Below are 25,897 nucleotides of genomic sequence, written 5' to 3'. Positions count from 1 at the left end.
CACCACATTGTGCTTATATTAATAAAGTGAAAATTTCTTATAAATTAACAAGTAGGAAAGTATAGTCGGGCTTGGCCGACCATATAATACCCTACACCATGAGTATATTTTTAAAATTTTTATTTTTTGTAAAGAAACTTTCATGTTGAATATTACCATAATTCCAAAATTTTTAAACCATTTATTGAAAAAAAAACTAAAATTTGTAAATGAGGCTTTATATAGGTCAAATATGGGCCGATCCTCGGTAAATTTGGGAAAAGGATATATTTCTAAATAACAGTTAGTTTTGTTGAGTTTCATTGCGATACAAATGGTTACAAGTCAATTGTAGACGTTTAAGTCATTATTTGAAGGGGGGTTTGTATGGGGGCTAGGGTCAAATAAGAGCCGATCCTTACGAAAATCTGCAGTGCCATTTATACTTATATAAAACTTATTTGTACCAATTTTTAGAGAGATAGTAGAATATTTGACGTAATTATGGCATAAAAAGTTAAAATGGGGAGGTACGGTTGTATGGGGGCTAGGTGAAATAATGGACCGATTTCAACCATTTTCAATATTCGTCCCTGTGCCAAAAAACATGCTTGGTCCAAATTTCATCAAAATATCTTGAAAATTACGGCCTGTACCTTGCGCACAAGGTTTACATGGACAGCCAGCCAGGCAGCCGGACAGACGGACGGACGGACATGTCTTAATCGACTCAAAAAATGATTCTGAATCGATCGGTATACTTAAAGGTGGGTATTGGACCAATATTTTTGGTATGTTACAAACATCAGCACAAACGTATAATACCCTCCCCACTATAGCGGTGTAGGGTATAAAAATGTGGATATACAAAACGTTTTCATTTTCATGATTAAGTTAAACAAAAGAAAATCATATTTCCAGTTTAAACTCTGTTTAACCAAAGATTAATTAAATTACATTTCCAAAAAAACTAGACCTAAAAGCGTTAAACTATATGCAAAATTAAATCTTATATGAAAATACAATACAATACAATTTGTAGAATATTCTTTTCTACAAATATAAAACATAGATTTTTTCGTAAGCTACAACTCAAACTAATAGGAACAAATCAGACATGTCGTCGGTGGTCTTGTCATCTATAATTCACACACACAACTACAATTACAAGAATTTTGTGGTGTTATAAATATCGGGGATGAGCAATAAAAAAGTAAGAGTTACATTAAAGGCATTTTAAGAAAAGTACTTTTTGGAGTTTTTATTAAAAATTTCAATTTTTGTGGTTTTGTTAAAAATAAACTTTTAAAAATTATTTACAAAATTAAACGAATATACGATTTCCTAAAAAAACAGTGTTTGTTTACTTTATCACCGACAAAGTTTAAAGTGATCCGATTGTTTTCGTAGTAAAAATTAATTTGCAGTACTTTTTGCATAAGAAAAATATCTGTACTAATGGTACTATTTAAAATGCACTTACACATCCTTGAATAAGTGTGCGTTAATATGACTGAATATTGCATTACATTCAAATCAAAATAAGGTGACTTTGTAGATAAAAAATGATGCTCGCGGCAAGTTACTCGTATCTACTACTTGCTACCAACTTTTTGCCATATCTTTACATTTAACATTTCATCTGTAAGGCAAGTGCAGGAAGAAGACTTTAAGATATTAACTTAACTAAACCCACCGACTAACTGACTGCCTGACTAACGAAGAATGAGACTAGCTTGCTTTCTTTGCCAAATTATGCTGCTGACATGTTTTGTGCAAATTTATGACCGTTGTTGTTTTTGCTTAGCTAAGCACAACAACATTAACAATAGCAAAACAAAATAACAAAATTTAAGAGAAAAAAATAAAGAAAAACGGTGTGAATGCATTCTAGTGCACTGTTTTTCTTGAGAATTCTAGGGCCCAGATACTATGTGTTTTGTCAGGATAGCGCAGTTTTAAACGTGAAAAAAAAAACAAATCATGTTTATATTATTATGATTTGCTGTGTATGTATGTGAGTACATACTTTTTTAATACGTTTCTTTTACAAAGATATTTGTGGTTGTTATGTCTGTATCCAGTCGATACAAATACGCGTGTGGGTGTTGACATATTTTATTTTTTTTTTTGCCTTTTTGTTGGTTGGTTGCGAAATTTTTTGCGGTTATTGAGTAGAATAATTTTTATTTGTGGTCGGTTTTCTTTTAAAAGTTTATGGAAACAGTGTTTTAAAGGTATGTAATGATAAAAAGTCTTAAGGAACAAAATTTCATAGTACCTACGTACAAGTCGTTTTTGTAATGTTTTGGTTCTTTTAATGCTCTGTTATACTACTACAGTTATAGTGTAAATTTTAGTACTATTACTTATATTTACTATGCATTGCTGTTGTTTTTTGTTATGCTTTTTTTTTGGAATCCAACCAATCAACATTTTCCATAAAAATATGTCCCATTTTTATATGTATTTTCTTAAAGTTTTCACATTAAACTTTTTGTTCTTCTTTTTTGTTTTCTTTATTATTTTGTTTAGAATTTATGTTTAAAAAGAAATAAAGTTATTTTAAGGCAAAAAATAATTTTAAATTGAAAGATGATGTTACAACCGAGCATTTACTCCTTCTTTAACATTTTACTCCACAGAAGATGACAACAGCAAACAAAAAAAACTGTGATTTTTATCTTAACTTAAGCTTTTTTATTTCTTTTCGTTTTCATTTTTAATAAAAGAAATAATTTCGTTGTTGTTGTGACAGCAAAATGTTGTAATTGTTGGTAATTTGTCGTTGTCGCCCGCCTGGCATTGTTTACAAGGTGATATGGGACAATATAATAAAAAACAGCAACACAGCCCCAACTGCAGCAAACAGCAAACTTGAACAAAAGCTTTGTTACACAACATGTAACAATGTTTGATCATAAATGCTAAAATTAACCAAAGTCCAACACATTTTCACAATACAAAAAAAGCAAAAAGAAGAAGCGTTGTTAATACTCCTCATGTACTCCTTTTTATATAAAGAAGAGGGGAGAGCGAAAAAATGCTAATTTTGGTATTTGACCACCACGACGAATAACAACAATAAAATATGTGCAAAAAAAAAAAAACAAAAACAAAACATAATCTTCACCCATAATGTCTCCACTATAATGTAAGTTTGACAGATTGAGAATTCATCGTTGCTGTAGTGAATTGTTGTTGTTTTAGTCCACATCTTGACATGTGCCGCTTTTCCAAGAACTCTATAAAATATATATATTTTAATACTTATTACAGTGTCAGTCAGACAAAAAAGAGCAGGAAGACAAATGGCCAACAAAACAAAAAAAAAAAAAAAAGAAAAAAAAACACAACAACAAAAAATGATACATGTAAATTTGTCCAATTAAATGTTTTTATTTATAATTTTATAACCTTGGGTGACAAAACAATAATGTCGTCCTTTTGTAAGTAATATGTCAAAATACTTAGTTTGTTGGTAGCTGTTGTAGTCAGTCAGATAGGCAACAGCAACGTTATTTATTTAATGATGTGAAATCAGGCATGGATAATTCACTACCTTAGCACCTCCATAATATTTTGATACGTTTTCTAACTAAAAATTTAGCAGTCTATTATATAGTCTAATTTGAAGTCTAGTCTTTTGTCTACAGTATAATCTATTGTCTAGTCTATAATCTAGTCTATAGTCTAGTCTATAGTCTAGTCTATAGTCTAGTCTATAATCTAGTCTATAGTCTAGTCTATAGTCTAGTCTATAGTCTAGTCTATAGTCTAGTCTATAGTCTAGTCTATAGTCTAGTCTATAGTCTAGTCTATAGTCTAGTCTACAGTCTAGTCTATAGTCTAGTCTACAGTCTAGTCTACAGTCTAGTCTATAGTCTAGTCTACAGTCTAGTCTACAGTCTAGTCTATAGTCTAGTCTATAGTCTAGTCTATAGCCTAGCCTATAGTCTAGTCTACAGTCTAGTCTATAGTCTAGTCTATAGTCTAGTCTATAGTCTTGTCCATAGTGTTGTCTAAGTCTAGTGTATAGGCCAGTGCAAAATCAAGTCTATAGTCTAGTCCAAAGTTTTATCTATGGTATAGAACTATCTAGTCTATAGTCTAGTCTATAGTCTAGTCTATAGTCTATTCTATAGTCTAGTCTATAGTCTAGTCTATAGTCTATTCTATAGTCTAGTCTATAGTCTATTCTATAGTCTAGTCTATAGTCTAGTCTATAGTCTAGTCTATAGTCTAGTCTATAGTCTAGTCTATAGTCTAGTCTATAGTCTAGTCTATAGTCTAGTCTATAGTCTAGTCTATAGTCTAGTCTATAGTCAAGTCTATAGTCTAGTCTACAGTCTAGTCTATAGTCTAGTGTATATTCTAATCTATAGTCTAGTCTATAGTCTTGTCCATAGTCTTGTCCAAGTCTAGTGTATATGCCATAGTCATAGTCTATAGTCTTGTCCATAGTGTTGTCTAAGTCTAGTGTATGGGCCAGTGCAAAATCAAGTCTATAGTCTAGTCCAAAGTTTCATCTATGCTATAGAACTATTATAGTAATTAATTTGTACTATTTCAAAAATTTGAATTTTCCATGCCTGATGATGAATATTAAAAGAATTTGAAAATTAACTTGATTTGAAGGTCAAAACAAAAGCTTTATTAATGGTTCGGGGAAAACTTCAGTTTTTATTATTTCGATAAATTCTCTCTTTATAGAGAATTTGCAATAAGTTCTTTCTTTATAAAGAATTCTGGATAAGGTTTTCTATATGATACATTTTTTCTAGAACATTTTCTATATAATCTTTTCGCTTTATAAAGAAGTTTTGATATATTTTTTTGATAATTTTTATAAATTTTCTTTTTGTAGAAGGTCCTTACATCAAATCTCATTATTTCTATAACAGTGGCTCTCCCAGACACCTGATTTAAAATCTTCCCATAGTAACCAAATGTTACGAGTATTTAAGCCTTAAAAATTATATTACAGCAAGAATTATATCTGTGTGATGATAGATCTTGACCGAGTATAATTGCTTTAATTTATGAAAGTTTAAATGTGAACTTTTTTCCAGTAATTTTCTTAACTATCTTTACTTTTTTTTCTTCATCTTCTGACCAACATTTATAAAACTTTGTCCAGAGTTTAAAAAGTCTTTTAGAAAAAAGAATTCCGTAAATTATCGATTTGTTAAGGCAAACAAAACATTTTATGTTCATTTGGTAAATACCAAAAATATATTTACGAGTACTAAATAGCTTTTTTTTGTTGTTGCCAGCATATGTATTTCTTCTACATTTTTTTTTTTGTATTTAACTGGATCCATTCATGTGACCATGACTTTTGTTCGAAATTCGTATGTGGATGAGATACCGCCGCCGCCTTACATTACAATTAGTAACTAAACAGCAGGATGTCAGTCTCTCTCTTGTGTTGCAAAAAGTAGCAGGAGAATATTTGCAAAAAAAAAATGAACACATAAACATTGGAAAAGATGTTGCAGTTTAATACCCTACTGAGACAGATACGATCAATAGCGGAAGAAAATATTTACTGATCAATATTTCTTACAAAAAAGAATATTTCCGCTTATGAATGATTCATTGATTTTGAAGGAATTTTTATTATTTTTAGCTTTTCTATTGTAGGGTGTTTTATTGATCTTGTTTGCCTTTAGTTTTCTTCTATTTTTTTAATGTGCCGAAAAGATGGCTATAAAAATCGATTTAGGATTTGCGTAAAAATGTATCGCGTTTTCCCATTTTTTTTTATACATTTGGCTTTTTAATATTTTGAAATATTTATTTATTTTTGTATTTTATTTTGTGATATATAAGGTGATGAGCGAGATTATCTCGCTCCTCTATCAACTTGTGTCGTTGGAAATATTGTATTTGAATACGAATTACAATTTAAACGTCAGGCGATTAGGAGGAAAACAGAAACAGTCTAAAGCTAGAGGTCCAAACCATGCGTTCTACGCTTTCTTGTATACTAAGACCTGGTCCACACTGGGAAACTTTTTCTTAATTCTCTTTTGAAGTTTCCTTAATGTCCACACATAGAAACTTCAGAAACTACTTATTAATTGCATTGATTTCTTGTTGTACGAATGAGAAGAATAACAAAACAAGTTTCCGAGTACGAGAACAAGTAAAAAAGCGAAGAATGCCTTTACGCATAGAATGCTTAAATCTGATCAAGTTTTATAAGACCTGGTTCACACTAGGAAACTTTTGTTGAGAAACTTGTGATTTTGTGTGTGAGAGAAAGAGATGGTTGATATTTCTTTCTTTTTCTCTCACACACAAAAATCCAAAGTTGTCCAATATGTCAGCTGATTTTGACATTTTATATTCTTTTTTAATGCGTATTTATTAATTTTAATAAATTAAAATAAATTTAATTGTAAAAATATAAATAAAAGCTGTAGAAAAAGCTAAGTTGTTTTAAAATAAAAGTTTTTTTTCAAATAGTATGTGAAGTAGGTTTGAAAAGCATGTAATGCTTTGAGGTGAAAACGCATAATGTGGACTATCGGCTTAACGAAATAAATTTGTGAGTTCTACCAAAGAATGTCTAATAAGAGAACTTTTTAATTAACTTTTGAAAAATTCTCTCTTTAAAGATGAATTTCATCAACACTATTTCAGCTTCCATCGTAAATTATTGATAAATTCGCTCTTTACGAAGAATTTTTAATAAATTCTCCATCTTTCGAGATTTTTCGGCAAATTTACTCTTTATAGACACTTTTCGATAAATTCTCCTGTTATAGAGAATTTTTAATAAATTCTTTCTTTTTATACACTCTTAAGGATATATCTTCGATAAGTTATTTGGTATTTATAGAGATTTTTATTATTTATATTTATTTTTCATAACCCAGCAAATGCAAATGTTTAAAGTCAAATTTATTTTACATTTTTCTAATTTAAACAGGATGCTTCGTCATACTAATGGTATACTATGATGCAATGATGATGACAATACATATTACCTACTCAATATAATACTTAATGTAAAATACCTATATATATTGATATTTATAATAATCCTGTGTCGCCATTTAAATTATAATGGAATCAAATGTGACCACATAGACGCCTGTTGTCTGGTGTTTTCTTATATTTTTATTTGTTTTTTTTTTTTGCAGTGTTGCAGTGTTGATGCGGTCAATTGCTAAATGATGTTACACATTCCTACATTTTGCACACAAAAGAGATGACGTTGTTCCTTTTTTCTGTTTAGAAATAAGGTGACATTTTCAAGTTTGGCACTAAATTTCTAGATATTTGGTGACATTTGTATAATTATGTTTATTTTTTTTTTTTGCTTAATAGCAAAATAATAAACAAATTTTAAATGACAGTTTATATTTGAGAGAGCAAGGAATGCACTTTACAACTGTAAATGAGAAATAAAAACAAAGGAAAACAACAAACAAATAATAACAATAACAATGATGATGATGATTCACAACTTTTTAACAACACAAAAACTAAATAGTGTTAACAAAAACAAGAGAAGAAGACGATAGACATTATATTGTATGTATAAACAACTTTTAAAATGATTTGACGTGACAGATTATAAAAGAAAAACTTTTAACACAATCGCCGCCATCATGTTGTATGTAGGCTTTAAGTTTTTACTACTATAGTTTTGTTTTTTACTATTTTTCGAGTTTTTTCTTCATTATCATCATAATTTTATGTACCAAAACCATAAATGTTAGTTTTTTATTGGTACCTGCCACAATGCATAAGACCTTTTGTAAAGAGGCTGGGCCTCTAGTAATGACAGAAAAATGAATTAGTTTAGATTAACAAAAAAAAAAAAATATTGAGAAGAGAGTAAAAAAAAATATCCAATTTTCACTCCGTTGATAATTTAGTGATGGTGATAACTTTAACCATTTAAGTGCGTAAGACGGTTATAATCCTATTATAAATATTTAAGAACAAAAGTATTGTAAGCAGTTAAATTAAGTAAACGCCACCACGTTTATTTAAATTAGTTGAGTAGAGGGATGATGATGGGGTTCGACGCCATGCCAGCTCAATTCTCTTTCTGTTATGTGTCCCTTTTGTGGTTAGATTTCGTTTTTATTTTAAATTAATTATTCAAAAAAAATACACCTGGATATTGTTAATAAACAAAAATCAATTTAACGGTTATAAATGCCAATTCTGTTACGTTACAGCTGAAAGCTTATGTTAAAGGTACGAACATCAGTTTATTAACTCACTTAAAACTTCAAAGAGATTGCCTGTCATTGAAGTTTTTCCATTCAATTTTAACTGGATCAAATATGTAAAAATTCTTTTAAATAAAATCATTTTTTTCTGTTTTTATTTTTAACAAAAGCAATTTTAATCTATTAATGACAGTTTCTTTTAAAAAATTTCAAAAAGAGATCTTTTAAATCTTTTATAACGGTTTAGTTTTTAGCTTAAAATCCTGCAGAGTGATTTTTATTTATTTTAAATCAAAAGCTAATTAATTTAATTTTTATTTTATATATATATATATATATATATATATATATATATATAAAAAACAGAAGGTCAAACCTGACAACACCGCTGTGCAAACATGATTGAAAATTAAATGCAAACGCACGCATAACCAGATATAAACAGTTTAACTTTTTAAGGGAGAAACATAGGAAAGGCTTTAAATTTAGGGGCCTTTTTTAAAAAAAGATTATATTTAGTGAATCGTTGTTTGCATGAAATTTCAAATAATTTACGATATATTTTCGTTTTATGAAAAATTTTCATAGAGAACTGAAAATGTTAGTCAATGATCATTGATCAGTTATGTATATTTCTCATGAAGTTAATCATTGCAGCACTCCCGATCTCTTACATTCTTACACTTAGTGTTTTAGTTTGGACTACTTTATATTCTTAAGTCTGGTCTAAAGTCTGGACTATAACTATAGTCTTATAGTTAAATTATAATATAGTCATAAAGTTAATCATTCAAGCACTCCCGATCTCTTACATTCTTATACTTAGTGTTATAGTCTGGGCTACTTTATATTCCTGAGTTTGGACTATTATATAGATTACAAATATATAGCCCGATTTTTAAACTTGTTAATAGTTTGGACTATAAACTCGTTAATAATCTTAACTATAAACTAGTATATCGCTTAGAATATAAACTAGTCTACCGTTTGGACTATAAACTATTCTATAATCTGCACTATAAGCTACTCCCCAGTCTGAACTATAAACTAGTCTATAGTCTGGACTATAAACTTGTCTAAGGTCTGTAGTACAAACTAGTCTATAGTCTGCACTATAAACTAGTTTATAGTCTTGACTATGAACTAGTATATAGTCTGGACTATAAACTAATCTATGGGCTGGACTATAAACTAGACTATGAACAAGTCTTTAGTCTGGACTAAAGAGCCCTCTATGATCTTGATTATAGCTTGAACTATAGTCTAGTCTAAAGCCCAAACTATAGTTAAACTATAATCTGGCCATGAAGTTAATCATTCAAGCAACATAAACTAATCTATCGCTTGGAATATGAACTATTATGACTATAAACTAGTCTACGGTCTGGACTATAAACTAGTCTACGAGCTGGACTATAAATTAGTCCACAGTCTGAACTATAAACTTGTCTAAACTCTGCACTATAAGCTAGTCCACAGTCTGGACTATAAACCAGTCTATAGTCTGGACTATAAACTTGTCTAAACTCTGTACTATGAATTAGTCTATAGTCTGCCCTACAAACTAGTCTATAGACTGGACAATAAAGAAGTCTATTGCCTGGACTATAAACACGTCTATATTCTGAACTATGAACGAGTCTTTAGTCTGGACTAAAGACCCTTGATTACAGTCTGAACTATAGTCTAGTTTAAAGCCCAAACTATAGTTTAGTCTATAGTTAAATTATAATCTAGTCAATAGTCTGGCCTTTGGTCTGCTATATAGTCTAGACCTCGGTTTAGCTTTGAAATTAAACTTTATTCTAGTCTATAGTCTTATCTATGGTATGAAGTATAGTCTTGTATATAGTCTGTGCTAAATGTCTATCTGTAGTCTTGATTAAGGTCTAGACTATAGTCTAGTCTACAGCCTGAATCATAGTCTAAACTATAGTTCAAACTAATCAATATTTTAGTCTAAACTACTTTAGTCCACTCTATAGTTTAGACTGCTGGCTTTCAGGCCTTCTGCAAAGGCCTTTTCTCCCTTCTTTACCAACTTCTACTACTTAAGAAGAAAAATCTGTATAATATTTACATTTCATCTGCAGATATAACCAAAATACTATTTAAACAGCGGTGTCTGATGTTTTAAGACAACTTCACTTAGTTGTAAGCTTTTCAACTCCCTCTGAGAATATAAGTTATCTAGAAGAGATATCCACAAGTTAGCTTGATCGCTTGTCCGTCTGTCTACTTTGTCTGTTTGACTTTTTCGTATTGTACGACTGACTAACATGACGCATGTTGATTTTGACTTTTTGTCTAAGTAACTTATGGCTGCCTGGTTGCATTTAGCATGAAAAGAGAAATGAAATGATGGAAATTTATAAATAGATTTTTGTAAAAATGATTTTACAGAATTCTAGGATATGAAAAAAAGTAGTTGAAAATTAAATAATTTAAAAAAAATCTTAACAACAAGATCTTGCTATTATGATTAAAAAGATTGTTTAGTGAAGAGAATCTTATGGTTTGGCGAAAATTTTATATTGGTTTTAGTAAATTTTAAGCGCAGTTTTCTCTGCTGTCTAATAAATTTTTTTAGTTTAACAATATCTGGAATTTCTCCTTTACCCCTACCCAATAGTTAAAGTACAGATCTGGGTGCTGTTTAAATTTTATCTACCAAATATTAATAGACAATGTTGATTCAAGTAATTCTCAGTAAGTTCCTAATTAAGACAGGAATTTAAGCTTGATATTGCGATGTTGTATTGCAAAATTAAATAAAATATTTTAAATACAAAAAAAAGAGAGAGAAATAAAAGTATAAATATAGAAGCAAAGCTAACATTTTGGCCCTCAACCAACAAAAAGTCCAAAGACATTAGCAGTTTTTTAAGTTCTTAAGCCGCATCACGAAAAACTTATTACGTTTTTATTTTATTTGATAACTATTGTTTTTATTTACAATACAAAGTTTTTTATAAACATATTTAATTTAATATTTACTAGTAGTTATTTTTCGTTTAACAATTATTAGTATTATTACTTTCAAAATTCAATTTTTATTATTTTTTTCACATTTGGCGCTAAGCAATCACTTACTTTTTTTGTGATTCGCACTTGAGTGTGAAGTCAAAATGTAAATCTTTATTTAAAATTGTTTATTAAAACCATAAGTTTAAATACAATGTTATTTATTAATATTGAACAGATGCAAAGAGCGGCATTATTAAAATGACAAGCAAAATTTTTTCATTTATTCATTATAAAATTTTCTAACACAAAATAATGAAAATAATAAAAATATATATTTTGCCACTCCTTTTTCTCTTGTTGTTATTATTGTTGTAGATAAACTAAATTCTAAAATTCAATATTTAAGCTACAGGTGCCTTGCTATTTTTTTCTTTCTTTACGCTTTATTTGTCTTAATATAAATATAAATAAAATTTATCAGCTAACAAATATTTGTTTGTATTAATTTAAAAATATGTCCATTTTTTTATTTATATTTATTTAAATTATCAGACATTTTATTTCAAAAAAAAAACTTTTATGATTTAGTTTAGTGTGTCGCCATTTAAATTATTTTGTCAAACTTTGAGTTCCGTTTCTTTTAATATTCTTATTTGAAAGTTTTGCTTAAACGCGTTTAAGCAGCTAAATGCACGTTCATGTATTGTATTAGATTAAATTAGTTAAAATTAGCAATAATTTTCATAGATTTATCTAAAAATTAGCAATGCTTTAATCACTCAATTAATTTAAATAAAAAAAGTTTCAGTTCATCTAAAAAAGCTAAAAAAGAAAATGTGTTAAATGATGTTTGTCGGGTTTTGAGAAGGGAGCCAGTGTTTATGGTACACGGTTTAACAAGATTTTCTTTTAAAATTTAAGAATAGGAAAGTTTTTCTGTAGTCTATAATCTGGACTATAATCCAGTATATATAATCTACTCAATAGTCTTATCTATAGTCAAGACTATAGTATGGTACAATGATCAAGACTATAGACTAGAATAGAATTAGACTATAGAAAAGACAATAGGACATATATATATATATATATATATATATATATATATAATTATATAATATATATATATATATATATATATAATATATTATATATATATATATATATATATAGATATAGATATAGACTTTATTCTATTCTAGTCTATAGTCTTGATCATTGTAGTCTATAGTCTGGACTATAGTCAAGCTTAAAGCCTGAACTATAGCCTAGCCTATAGTATTTTCTATAGTCTATTCTAGTCTATAGTCTTGATCATTGTACCATACTATAGTCCTGACTACAGATAAGACTATTGAGTAGATTATATAGACAAGACTATAGACAAGACTATAGACAAGACTATAGTCCAGACTACAGACAAGACTATAGTCCAGACTACAGACAAGACTATAGTCCAGACTAAAATCCACACTATAGATAAGATTATAGTCCAGACTACAGTCAAGACAATAGACAAGACTATAGTCAAGACTATAGACAAAACTATAGTCAAGACTATAGACAAAACTATAGTCAAGATTATAGACAAGACTATAGTCAAGACTATAGTCAAGACTATAGACAAGACTATAGACAAGACTGTAGACAAGACTATAGAAAAGACTGTAGTCAAGACTATAGATAAGACTATAGTCAAGACTGTAGGCAAGACTATATACAAAAGTAAACTACAGTCCACACTATAGACTACACTACAGTTTAGACTATAGAAAAGACTATAGGCTAGGCTATAGTTCAGACTTTAAGCTTGACTATAGTCCAGACTATAGACTATAATGATCAAGACTATAGACTAGAATAGAATAAAGTCTATATATATATATATATATATATATATATATATATATATATATATATATATATATATATAATATATATATATATATATATATATATATATATATAATATATATATATATATATATATATAATATTATATATATATATATATATATATACAGTAGTTTTCCGATTTAACGACCATTCAATTCTACGAACATCGCATTTAACGAACAAGTTAATTTTTCCTATTGACTACCTTAAATAACGAACAAAACTTGTTTTTTTGTACTCTGTTTAACGAACTAATATAAATATTATTATTTAAATTAAGATAAAATGACATTTATCAAAAATAACAAATAATCTAAGTTGTAGCAAGCGGTGCTTTTATACCCAAAACTGTACCTCATTCTGGGTTCTTATTAAATTTTAGTTCGATGTAGCTATGTCCGTCCGTCCTTCAGATAATGACTTTAACGCTCAATACTCGCTTAACAATACGAGTACGCCGAGTACTAACCGATATCTCTAACAAATTTTATGGGAATCGGTCCATAATTGACCTTACCCTCCATATCAGGCCCCCTTAAGAAAATTACATCAACGCTCATTACTCGCTTAAAATTACGAGTATAAAGATAAACTTCGAGAAATAACTTTAAAGCTAATGATAGAATTAAAAATACAGCGATTAAATTCGACACAAATATGGTTTGAAGGTGGGTATATAAGATTCGGAATTTTGTGTTTTGTGCTATTTTTATAAAAAAAAAGAATTAATTTTTATAAAATACATTTAAAAAATATTTTATGTACCTATTTTTAATTATTTTCCTACCAAAAACCCACGTTTTACTTAGTACTACATATAACGAACTTTTCAATTTTACGAACAGGCCTGACAACATATGGGTTCGTTAAATCGGAAAACTACTGTATATATATATATATATATATATATATATATATATATATATATATATATATATATATATATATATATATTATATATATATATATATATATATATATATATATATATATTATATATATATATATATATATATATATATATATATATATATATATTATATATATATATATATATATATATATATATATATATATATATATCTGGTCTATAGTCCTGTCTAAAGACCAGACTATAGACAGGACTATAGTCCTGTCCCACCTGCTTTGTGGCTTGTGCGTTTCTAGAGTCTTTCATCTATTTTCAGTCTTTTGAAGAAAAATCTGAAGATACCGCTCTGGAACCCAACGGAGTTGCTACTGAAACGGCGTTTTAACCTTCAAAAGCAGATCTCGTCCTGACAAGCATATCTGGCTGTTCATTACCGCAGTAGTCTTTATGGGCAGAGACCCAAACAAGTGTAATGTCAGACAGGCAACCCAACAGATCCTTCTTGTATTGTCTAACTCTAGGGAAGTGAAAGTATAAGAAAAAGATTCCTATGTTGATGAAAATAAAGTAGTCTGAACTATAGCCTAGTCTAAAGTCTAGTCTATAATCCTGTCTATAGTTTTGTCTATAGTCTGCACTAAAATTTGATCTATAGTATGAAATATGAGCTAGTCTGTAATCTGGACTTTGGCCTAGTTTATAGTCAACAGTCTGGTTTATAAATCATAGTTAAGTCGATAAACAGAACTACAGCAATATAAGTTAAGTTATTTTGTTGTCCAGTGTTATACGATTTAATTTTTAACTCGTTTTTTTTTTTGAAAATTAAGTAGAAATGAGGAAAAAAAATCACTACACACGTTTTTAATCATCAATCAACTTGAAAATGTTTTAACACATTCTGTTATTAATATGCCATAAAATATGATAAAATAGAAATGTAAATCGTTTAGCATTAATTTATTATTTGATTTTTTAATTTAAATATTATTTAATGATACTTGAACTTTGTAAATGCAAATCATGCAAAATGGATACAGATAGCTGTTAAAATGAGATTTGAAAAAAAAAGATTTAAATAAAAAATGTTGAATAAAAAATTAATGATAAAAATTAAGAAGTTTTGAAGTTCTGTTAAGCAATTTAAATGGTAAGATCGGCTTCACTTAGATTTTGATAACGAATTTTTACAATGTTGACGACGTTGCGTTGTCTGTTGTAGTACGTATGTATATACTTTGACAACAGTTGTTATTGAAAATTTATAAACACTTTAGTTTCAATTTGATACCAGACGTGTATATTTCATTTTCCCTCTTTGTGTAAGAAAATCGACGATCAGTTGTCTATGAAAGAATGCTTCTACATGACAACTTGTTGTAAACAAATCAGTCTACCACGTTTTATCTCGTTTTCCTGAGAAATAGGGGAAATCTTCTGTAAGGAATAGAAAGCTTTAAAACAGTAGGAGGCCATTGTAAAAGTCACGAAGTAAATGTTTGGGTGTTTTGAAAATTGGCTCAACTTTTTATGATGATATTTTGTAAACCAATTAACATAGTTCTACTTCTTCTACCAAAAAAAAATAAAATCAACAAATTGTTTTTAAATTGTAATCAAAGATTAACGGTTTCTTTCTTAATTTAATTAACAAATTTACGTTTTAAATGGAATTCCTTTTTTTTGGTATTTTAAAATAAAATAAACTACAATTAAATAAAACTGAAATGATTTTGTCATTACACCTACAAGAAACGCAGCATATGTATGAACTCTTTTCAACAGAGAAGTTAAAGGGTAAAAACAACCCACGATACTTAAAATAAAAGTTTTATCTTAGATTTCAATTAACGTTAAGGTCAGTATTCAGACACCTCAGAAAGTAACTTTAGCATGCACCCAAAATCTCATAACCCTTCAATGGAAGGCACACGATGTTTAAGGAGAAAAGAAAGAATATACATATTCATTCATATCATGAGAAATATTTTAATTAAAATTCCCAAAAAAATAAAAACAAAAAATAATATACAGTAAACCAACCCAGTATCTGATGCGAAATTCGAAACACTTTTCAACAGAAATAAGAATAAACAAATAAACAGAGTTACTTACGGTGGTGGCAACTTAAAAATATATTTTTTAAAAAAATCCACAAACAAATAAAAAATAAGTGGGCGTTGAAGTGAAAAAAAACCAAACTTGCCTTAAGAAAATCCACCGAAAAAAACCCATAAAGTAACCCAAAAAATAAATACTCTTCTACTGATAACTAAAACAGCATGAGCGCGCGAAAAAAGTGTGATTTTGAAAACAAGTAACGAAACGTTTACGCTCCAAGGAAGTTTAACTTGAACGCACATCACATCACGGTCTAAGTGGGAGCACTAACTCAGTTTTATTATTTTTCTGTTTTTTTTTGTTTAAATTAAACCAAAACTTTATTTTATCTTTGTGCTAATTAGTAAGTGAATGAATTCGAATTCGAATTCAAATTCAAAATTTAAATTGTAGTTGTGAATTAAAATTTCTTAGAATGAAGAAGAAAAAAAATATTTCAAATAATTCCATTTATTGACGTTATCAACTATGCTTCATGTTTAATACACTTTTCTTAAGAAATTTTGCATTTAACAGAAATTCTAATCAAGTTTATAAAAAAAATTAAATTTAAAACAAATATTTACAAATTAATTTCAATTTTAAAACGAATTAATAATTGTTAGATAATCTCTTTGTCTCTTTCGTTTTCTATATGAAAAATTTAAATATTTATTTATTACAAATAAGTTAATTTTACTCATTGTTTGATGATGGCACGCATCAAACTGCTGTCATCACTGCTCAATTTTTAATAAATCATACATACATGTTGTCTGTCTCTTTTTTCTATTAAACTCTAATAGACTTTCACTTCATACTCAAACATGAATGATGATGACAACAATAGTTTTTTTTCTGTAATCTTTTGCGCTATTAGTGGCTGTCTCAACTCCAACAAATTTGTTTGTCATACCTGTATTAATTTATGATCGATTGTAAATATGTTGGAGAGTGTTAATGTATGTGTGTGTGTGTAATGTTAATTATGGGTAAAAATAAATTTATGTTTTTTCTTTTAATTTTTGAACTTTTGCATAAAGTTTTCTCATTTGTTCTAGTTTTATAAGTAATAAATTATGGAAACTATGTTTTTCGCCATTTTTATTAGAATTTTGCTTGCTGTGTTTAGGTAAATTCAAAGTTTTATGGAAAAAGCACGTACATTTATAAAAATAGATTAAATAAACTATAAACTTGAAAATATTAGTTATAGTTAAGTTTATGTTTAGTTCTTGTTGTAGTTTAGTTCTAGATCAGTTCTAGTTCAGTTTCAGTTCAGTTCTAGTTCAGTTCTAGTTCAGCTCTAGTTCAAGTCTAGTTCAGTTGTAGTTCAGTTCTAGTTCAAGTCTAGTTCATTTCTACTTCAGTTCTAGTTCAGTTCTAGTTCAGTTCTAGTTCAGTTCTAGTTCAGCTCTAGTTCAAGTCTAGTTCAGTTCTAGTTCAGCTCTAGTTCAAGTCTAGTTCAGTTCTAGTTCAGTTGTAGTTCAGTTCTAGTTCAGTTCTAGTTCAGCTCTAGTTCAAGTCTAGTTCAGTTGTAGTTCAGTTGTAGTTCAGTTGTAGTTCAGTTGTAGTTCAGTTGTAGTTCAGTTCTAGTTCAGTTCTAGTTCAGTTCTAGTTTAGTTCTAGTTCAGTTCTTGTTCAGTTCTAGTTTAGTTCTAGTTTAGTTCTAGTTCAGTTCTACTTCAATTCTAGTTCAATTCTAGTTAAGTTTTAGTTCAGTTCTAGTTCAGCTGTAGTTCTAGTCCTAGTTCAGTTCTAGTTCAGTTCCAGTACACTTCTTATTCATTTCTAATTTTCATTGTCCCTTGTTGTAAAACTTTTTCCACCCACTGTAGTTACTACATGATTACAAGTTGCCAACTACGAGTAAAAAATCCATCTACTATTTTAATTGTCCAGTGTTTTGTCACTTAATTTTATAGTTTACAACTTAAGTAGTTGTTTTACAGTTTACAAGTGTTAATAGTAGATAAATCGTTCTAAAAAACACATAATTACTAACAATAAATCTGATTATAGATTGAGTATTTTGTTTTGAGATTTAATCTCTTTCGTAGATAGAAATGTAAAAAACATTTTTAGATTACATTTTTTTTTCAATTAAATAAAAAAAGTACTAAAGATTGATATCTAATAATAAAAGGTGACTTACCAGCTGTTAAGTATTATAAGGTAAGAAATTAATACGTACATGTGTATATAGATAATCAGGTTAGCGAGATATCATTAAATTCTATGCAATACTGTAAGGAAATATGTAGGCGGTCAATTGCAAGCGAAAAAATATAGTTTATAAAACCCCCACCTAATAAGGTGATACTCAGCGCCCCAGAGCCATCAAATCAACTCATATTATTAACGTATCATTCAAACTAGAACTAAACTAGAACTGAACTAGAACTGAACTAAAACTGAACTAGAACTGAACTAGAACTGAACTAGGACTGAACTAGGACTGAACTAGAACTGATCTAGAACTGAACTAGAACTGAACTAGAACTGAACTAGAACTGAACTAGAACTGAACTAGAACTGAACTAGAACTGAACTAGAACTGAACTAGAACTGAACTAGAACTGAACTAGAACTGAACTAGAACTAAACTAGAACTGAACTAGAACTGAACTAGAACTAAACTAGAACTGAACTAGAACTGAGCTAGAACTGAACTAGAACTGTACTAGAACTGTACTAGAACTAAACTAGAACTGAACTAGAACTGAACTAGAACTGAACTAGAACTGGACTAGAACTGAACTAGAACTGAACTAGAACTGAACTAAAACTGAACTAGAACTGAACTAGAACTGAACTAGAACTGAACTAGAACTGAACTAGAACTGAACTAGAACTGAACTAGAACTGAACTAGAACTGAACTAGAACTGAACTAGAACTGAACTAGAACTGAACTAGAATTGAACTAGAACTGAAGTAGAACTAAATTAGCACTGAACTAGCACTATTAAAATCGGGCTGTTTACAAGTATAGTTCACATTTTTTGAGTTGCTATTTTATGACCGTCAAATAAGTCCCCAGTGTGGTTTACAACACGCACAAATAGTTCACATTTTTCGCTTTAAAATTTAAATACGTATTTTCCAGCTTAACAGTTAACACTCCTCTCCACACCCCACCTCACACAGTTAACAGCAGTTTTTTAGTGTGTGTGTGTCTGTATTTGCCTCATTAGGCGATTAGAAATGTTGATCTCTGAGAAACGTGAGAACTTGGCAAAAATGTTTATTATAAACAAATCATTTACAAGTTTATCTTTTAATTACTCATACTCACTCGTTAATCATTTAACTGTTTTTGGTATTTTGCATTATGACATTTTCTTTTACACAAGAGAGTGAGAGGGTTTAGTGGAAATAATAAACCGGGAAACTTCAACTTAATGACAATTATTAGGTTTTATTTCGTTTTGTTAAAAGGAGATTTTGCGATTAGGAATTATTATTATTATTGTTATTATTGTTTTGTTGGGGAGTTTTTATTTCCTATTTCAGAAATTCTTAGTGGAATTTAATAAGACAAAATATACAACAGATACACAGATACAGCTATTAGGAGTTTGACCGTTTTTTTTTTTTTTTTGAAACATTTGAAATGTATGTAAATGGTTAAATGTGTGTGTTTGTTGGTTATTATTGTTGTGTGGGATAAAATGTTCGTAAACGAACGTCAAACCAACAAAACGAATGTTAAGACGAACGAACGAACATTGGTTACTAGATTGATGGTTGGTGGTTTGTTGGGTACGTTCGTTAGCCCGTCTATTTAGTTCTGTCTGAAACCTCAATGAGTCTTGAGCAGTTTGTTAATTTAGTTTCGTAGCAACTTTCGTCGCGTTGAGAACGTTCGAACGCTTTAGAAAAAATTGTTTATTTATATTTGATTTAATTGACTGCTGCTGCTTATTTGACAAACAGCCTAAATGTAATAATTATTTGCTGTTAATTAAACAAATAAAATTTATTTTTTTATTATTGAAAAAAAAGTGAAAAAAATATAATTTTTTGTTTAACTATTAATATAAAAAGAAAGAATAATAAATAATTTTATGGAATTTAAAAAAAATATATTTAGTTAAATATTGAAAAAAGGCAAACTGTGTAATTAGTAAAAAAAAATCTTTATAATTTTTTTAAAGAAATTTTTAAAAAATAATGATTTTGTTTTAAAAATCTGGTGAAAAGAGAAAAAATATTTAAGAAAAAGTTTTTCAAAAATTAAACGAAATTGTAATAAATATAAAAGAATTTTACAAAAAAAAGTTTGTTTAACAAAAAACGAAAAGTGAAAAATTAAACAAAAATTTCATAAAAAGAGAATAATTATTTAAAAACCAAAAAATAAATAATAACCGTTAAATCTAAAACTACAAATATATTTAAATAGAACAAAAATAAAACGAATTATTAAAGAAAAGAAACAAAATTATAAAAACAACAAATTTAAACAAATCGATGATAGTATCGATAACCATAACACAGTAAAACAACAATAAAGAACAAAAAGCCAATTTAGCTTTTTTTTAGTTAAAAAAATAACAACTATTGGATATTTTGGATACTTTATTTTCAATTTTCTTTTATTGTTGTAAAACACAAATACATACACTCGCCAGTCAGTCAGCCAGCTATTGCACATATACAGTTACATATAAAACACACACCAACATACACTAGTCAATGATTTTTTATCTCGTGATTACACTATAAAATCTATGTGGGATTATAAACTCAACCCTTAAATCTGGGGGATACAATGAGGCCAGAAGTATACGATGTAAGTACCATTTTAAAAATTAGTTTTTTTTACATTTACATTTTACAATTTTTTTCAAATTTTCTCATGTAAATGCAATGTCTGCTGTATATCGTATGATGAAGAGTCTTTTTTTCTTTTCACCAAACAACCACAATTATTTATTAGATTTTTTTAAGAGCTTTTTTTTAAAGAAAAAGTAGAAAAAAACTTATAGTTGGTAAATGTAATGATAGTGTGAACACACTCACAGACACATAAACATTAAGTACCATAGAAAAATTAGAAAAATAAAAGAAACATTCATAGTTGTTCAAAAGTCACCATAGACAAAAACAGATTGCTTAAGCTTAAGGACTGAACAACCAACAGACAGACAGACGAACATACTGACGGTCGGTCGCAAACACTTAAAAATGCGAATGTTCATATTATTAGTATTATTATTTTGTGAATAATGAAACAAGGTTTAATTATTTATACATTTTTGTAGAAAAAAAACATTTCTTTTTTGTTTTAATTAAATATTATTCTTGTTCATATTATGGAAATGTGTATGAAATAAAACTTTTTTAATAAACAAAACAGTGGAATTTAGATTATAGATTTTTAAATAAAGTTTTAGTAAAAAATTTGAAAAAAAAATTATAAAATTTAGTTAAACTTTAAAAATTTTCTAAAATTGTTGTTTCAGAAAAAAGTAAAAATTTTCTTTTATAAATTAAAAGCTAACAACATTAACTTATAATAAATTCTAAAAAAAACTAAAATTTTTTTTATTTCTTAACAAAAAGTTAAAAGAAATTTTATATTTATTTTTTTTAACAAAATCTATACATTTCTTAAAACCAAACAAACATCTTTTAAGGCAGTTGTTTTCAAACTTGTGTAACAAAAATTCCTAGAAATTATAATCGTGTAAAATATGTCGATTTTGTCAAAAACTAAAAATCGTGCTTAAACTAACTAATAACTCTAAAATATTCATAAATTCATTCATTGAACAAAGCAAATATATAACAAAACCTGACAAACATATTCTTTATGATTTACTCTCATAATAATAATAATTACAAATGACAATAGACAAAAAAAAAAAAAATAAAAAAAGGATTGTAAACCAACAATCCCTACAATTGAACATGATAATGTAAACCCTACAACTACTAACAACAAACACAATAATAAGCAAATAATATAAACGTAAAACGTGTGTGTTTGTAAGTTTTGAAAAAGCAAAAAAAAAATTAAAATAAAATGACATGTACATAAACATAAACAAAAGCAACAATAATAACAGCAACATAAACATACAATTTACTTAAACTCTACTAGTAATGTGTAACATACAGGGCACAACATTGATACAAACATACATACATTTCAAATACATTTACTTACTCTTGCAATTCTATAAACATATTCACACGTATGTATGTATGAACAATATTCATTCTATCCAACATCCTTAGTAGTATTGCATACTTTTTCGCTGTAAATTTTTGCTATAGAAACTTCCTGAGTTTGTATAGGTTTAGTGTTGAATAATAGGTGAGAGGCCGGTATGTTTGTGTATAGGTTTATGCAACCCCTGTGTTTCGCCTCTTTTTTTTCGTTATATATTTTTTTGCGTTATTTTGTATATTTTTAATGTTTTTATTTTGTGTGTGTGTGTGATTTGTTGTAGTAGCTTTATTATTGTAATTTTCATGTACAACAACATACTATTCAGTAAAACCTGAAGACTAGAAAAAAATTGAAAAAAATACCTGAACTCAAAACAACATTAGAATATGTATGAGTTGTGTTGTTTTGTTGTATGACATGAAATAAATCAATTGCTTTTACCCCTTTTTTTGCTGGTCTGTGTCCATAAAAAGAAAAGTTAGTCAAACATGCCTTTGGCGTAAATATTCCAGATCAGATATGGAAAATTAAAATCTTGAAATACATACTAGTACTAAGTTATAACTAAAATAGTACTTTTACTTTAGATTATAGATATGACTAAAGAGTAGACTATAGACTTGAATAACGAGTACACTACAAGTTTGACTATAAGCTAGACTACAGCTTAGAATATAGACTAAGCTATAGACCAGATCATAGAATAGACTGTAAACTAGATTATAAAATAGACTATATACTAGACATTAGACTAGACATTAGACTAGACTATAGAATAGACATTAGACTAGACTGTAGACTAGACTATAGACTAGACTATAGACTAGACTATAGACTAGACTATAGACTAGACTATAGACTAGACTATAGACTAGATTATAGACTAGACTATAGACTAAACTATAGACTAGCCTATAGACTAGACTATAGACTAGACTATAGACTAGACTACAGACTAGACTACAGACTAGACTATAGACTAGACTATAGACTAGACTATAGACTAGACTATAGACTAGACTATAGACTAGACTATAGACTAGACTATAGACTAGACTATAGACTAGACTATAGACTAGACTATAGACTAGACTATAGACTAGACTACAGACTAGACTATAGACTAGACTATAGACTAGAATATAGACTAGACTATAGACTAGACAATAGACTAGAATATAAACTAGACTATAGACTAGACAATAGACTAGACTATAGACTAGACAATAGACTAGACTATAGACTAGACTATAGACTAGACTATAGACTAGACTATAGACTAGACTATAGACTAGACTATAGACTAGACTATAGACTAGACTATAGACTAGACTATAGACTAGACTATAGACTAGACTATAGACTAGACTATAGACTAGACTATAGATTACACTATATATCAGACTAGAAACTAGTCTAGACTAGATTGTCAAAAGTTTATAAGTTCGAAAAAGTAGTGAATTTTAGTACTTTTAGGTACAAAAGTACTAAATTTTCCGTGTCTGTTTCAGATATTACTAATACTACTACTAAACTTGCTAGTTTAAAGGGACAAACTGACATATAAAATATTCTTTTTAATGGATTTCTATTTTCAGTTGCTGTCGTTGTTGTACTCTCTAGTATGCATAAATAAATAATAACATTATTAAGTGTGTACAGGGTGTTGAACATTAATTATAATAATAAAAAAATTATGAAAAAAAGAAAAATATATAATTTTAATAAAAAGCTTTCAAACATATTTAGTATTAACAAATTAATTTGTCATTTAAGTTGTCTGCTTTTGTTATAATAATATTTAACAATTGCTTTAAATTAATCTTTAAGAACTACTTAATAACTATACACCCCCCACCTGAGCAAAAAATAACTAAGTTTGTTTAACTAAATAGTTAGATGTTATCTTAGGAATTTCAAAAACACCTGCTTTGAGTATTTTCCATCGTAAACAAAATATTTATGATAAAGGGGCAAAGTCTAGAGACAACTCGTGCTAACGGTAAATATGTACCTAAAGGTATTTTTTTAATATTAAATATTTTAAATTATATTGAATTTATTTTTACAAATTTTTGGGAAATAGAGATGTTTAAAGACAGGTAATTGAAAATTTTAGTTTTTAAAGGTTAAGGAACATTTTATTAAAGTGACACTATTTCAAGACTAAATTACAGAAATGGTACTATTTTAAGGCATTTGGGTTCGTAGTTAAAGGCCGCTACATAAAAGTGGGACTTTTTAATGGTAGACTCTAGAATGTGTCATAGACGTTTGGTATATCATATGAAAAGTGGTGTTAACTTAATTTATTTTTTATATTCTGTTCTAGTTCTAGACTATTACTAGTTCTGTTCTATTTTTGTTCTAGTTCTGTTGTAATTCTGTTCTAGTTCTGTTCTGTTCTAGTTCTGTTCTAGTTCTGTTCTAGTTCTGTTCTAGTTCTGTTCTAGTTCTGTTCTAGTTCTGTTCTAGTTCTGTTTTAGTTCTGTTCTAGTTCTGTTCTAGTTCTGTTCTAGTTCTGTTCTAGTTCTGTTCTAGTTCTGTTCTAGTTCTGTTCCAGTTTTGTTCCAGTTCTGTTCCAGTTCTGTTCCAGTTCTGTTCTGTTCTAGTTCTGTTCTAGTTCTGTTCTAGTTCTGTTCTAGTTCTGTTCTAGTTCTGTTCTAGTTCTGTTCTAGTTCTGTTCTAGTTCTGTTCTAGTTCTGTTCTAGTTCTGTTCCAGTTCTGTTCCAGTTCTCTTCTGTTCTATTTCTGTTCTAGTTCTGTTCCAGTTCTGTTCTAGTTCTGTTCTAGTTCTGTTCTAGTTCTGTTCTAGTTCTGTTCTAGTTCTGTTCTATTTCTGTTCTAGTTCTGTTCTAGTTCTGTTCTAGTTCTGTTCTAGTTCTGTTCTAGTTCTGTTCTAGTTCTGTTCTAGTTCTGTTCTAGTTCTGTTCTAGTTCTGTTCTAGTTCTGTTCTAGTTCTGATTCTGTTTTAAATTTGTTCCAGTTAACAATTAAAATTACTTTCCTCTTAAATTTATAATCAAATATATGTTAAAAATTATGCTAAATAATTCTTAGAATTGTGCCAAGTTCACAAACACAAAAAAACAGATGTTTTTGACTCTACTTACACACACCATTAATGATTATTTATTTAGTTGATATGATTTATTTTTTTATATATATTTTTTCAATTTCAAAAGGTTAAATGGAGTTCAAATTTTGGTCAAGCCATTTAGTGTTTTTTTTTTTATTTTGATAATATTTAAATAAATCATCTAAATACAGCGATAGTAAGTAACGTAAAATTGAGAAAAAATGATTCAACAAATGAGTTGATTGCTGCCGATGATATTGCTAAATTAAATTATTCTTATTTTTTTTGTTTAAAACATTTAAACATCATTATTATAATTCAATTGAATATATTTATTAGGGTAATATAGAAAAATAGGGTAATTAAAACAAAAACTAATAAGATCAAGTCAAAATCGCAACACAAGTTTAGAACTTTAAAAATCTTCTAAAAGCTTTAGGTTTAAAGTTTCCTCATTCTGACTCTTCCTAAGTACACATGTTTTTTTTTAGTGTAATAAAAGAATTTTCTTTATACACTTATAATAAATTCCTATTATGACAGTTAGTAGGTTTGTTTGTATATATTTATGTACATATGTATATAGCACAACTATACATTGTTGTTATCTGAAATATGTTTTCA

At 28.2% G+C, this 25,897-nt stretch overlaps 1 protein-coding gene across 1 annotated transcript in view; it reads left to right on the top strand.

Annotated features, from left to right (window-relative positions):
• Positions 1–20,360: 20,360 nt before the first annotated feature.
• The window catches only part of LOC111681904 (uncharacterized protein DDB_G0283357), a 30,907-nt gene continuing 25,370 nt past the window's right edge, over positions 20,361–25,897 (top strand). The window contains exon 1 of the mRNA XM_046955710.1: positions 20,361–20,808. Within this exon, the coding sequence (XP_046811666.1) occupies positions 20,807–20,808 (2 nt within the window). The 5' untranslated portion in view covers positions 20,361–20,806. The remainder of the gene's footprint in view (positions 20,809–25,897) is intronic.

Source organism: Lucilia cuprina, chromosome 6 (genome assembly GCF_022045245.1).
Source record: "Lucilia cuprina isolate Lc7/37 chromosome 6, ASM2204524v1, whole genome shotgun sequence".
Lineage (NCBI taxonomy): Eukaryota > Metazoa > Arthropoda > Insecta > Diptera > Calliphoridae > Lucilia > Lucilia cuprina.
This window is presented reverse-complemented; position numbering and strand designations above follow the sequence as displayed.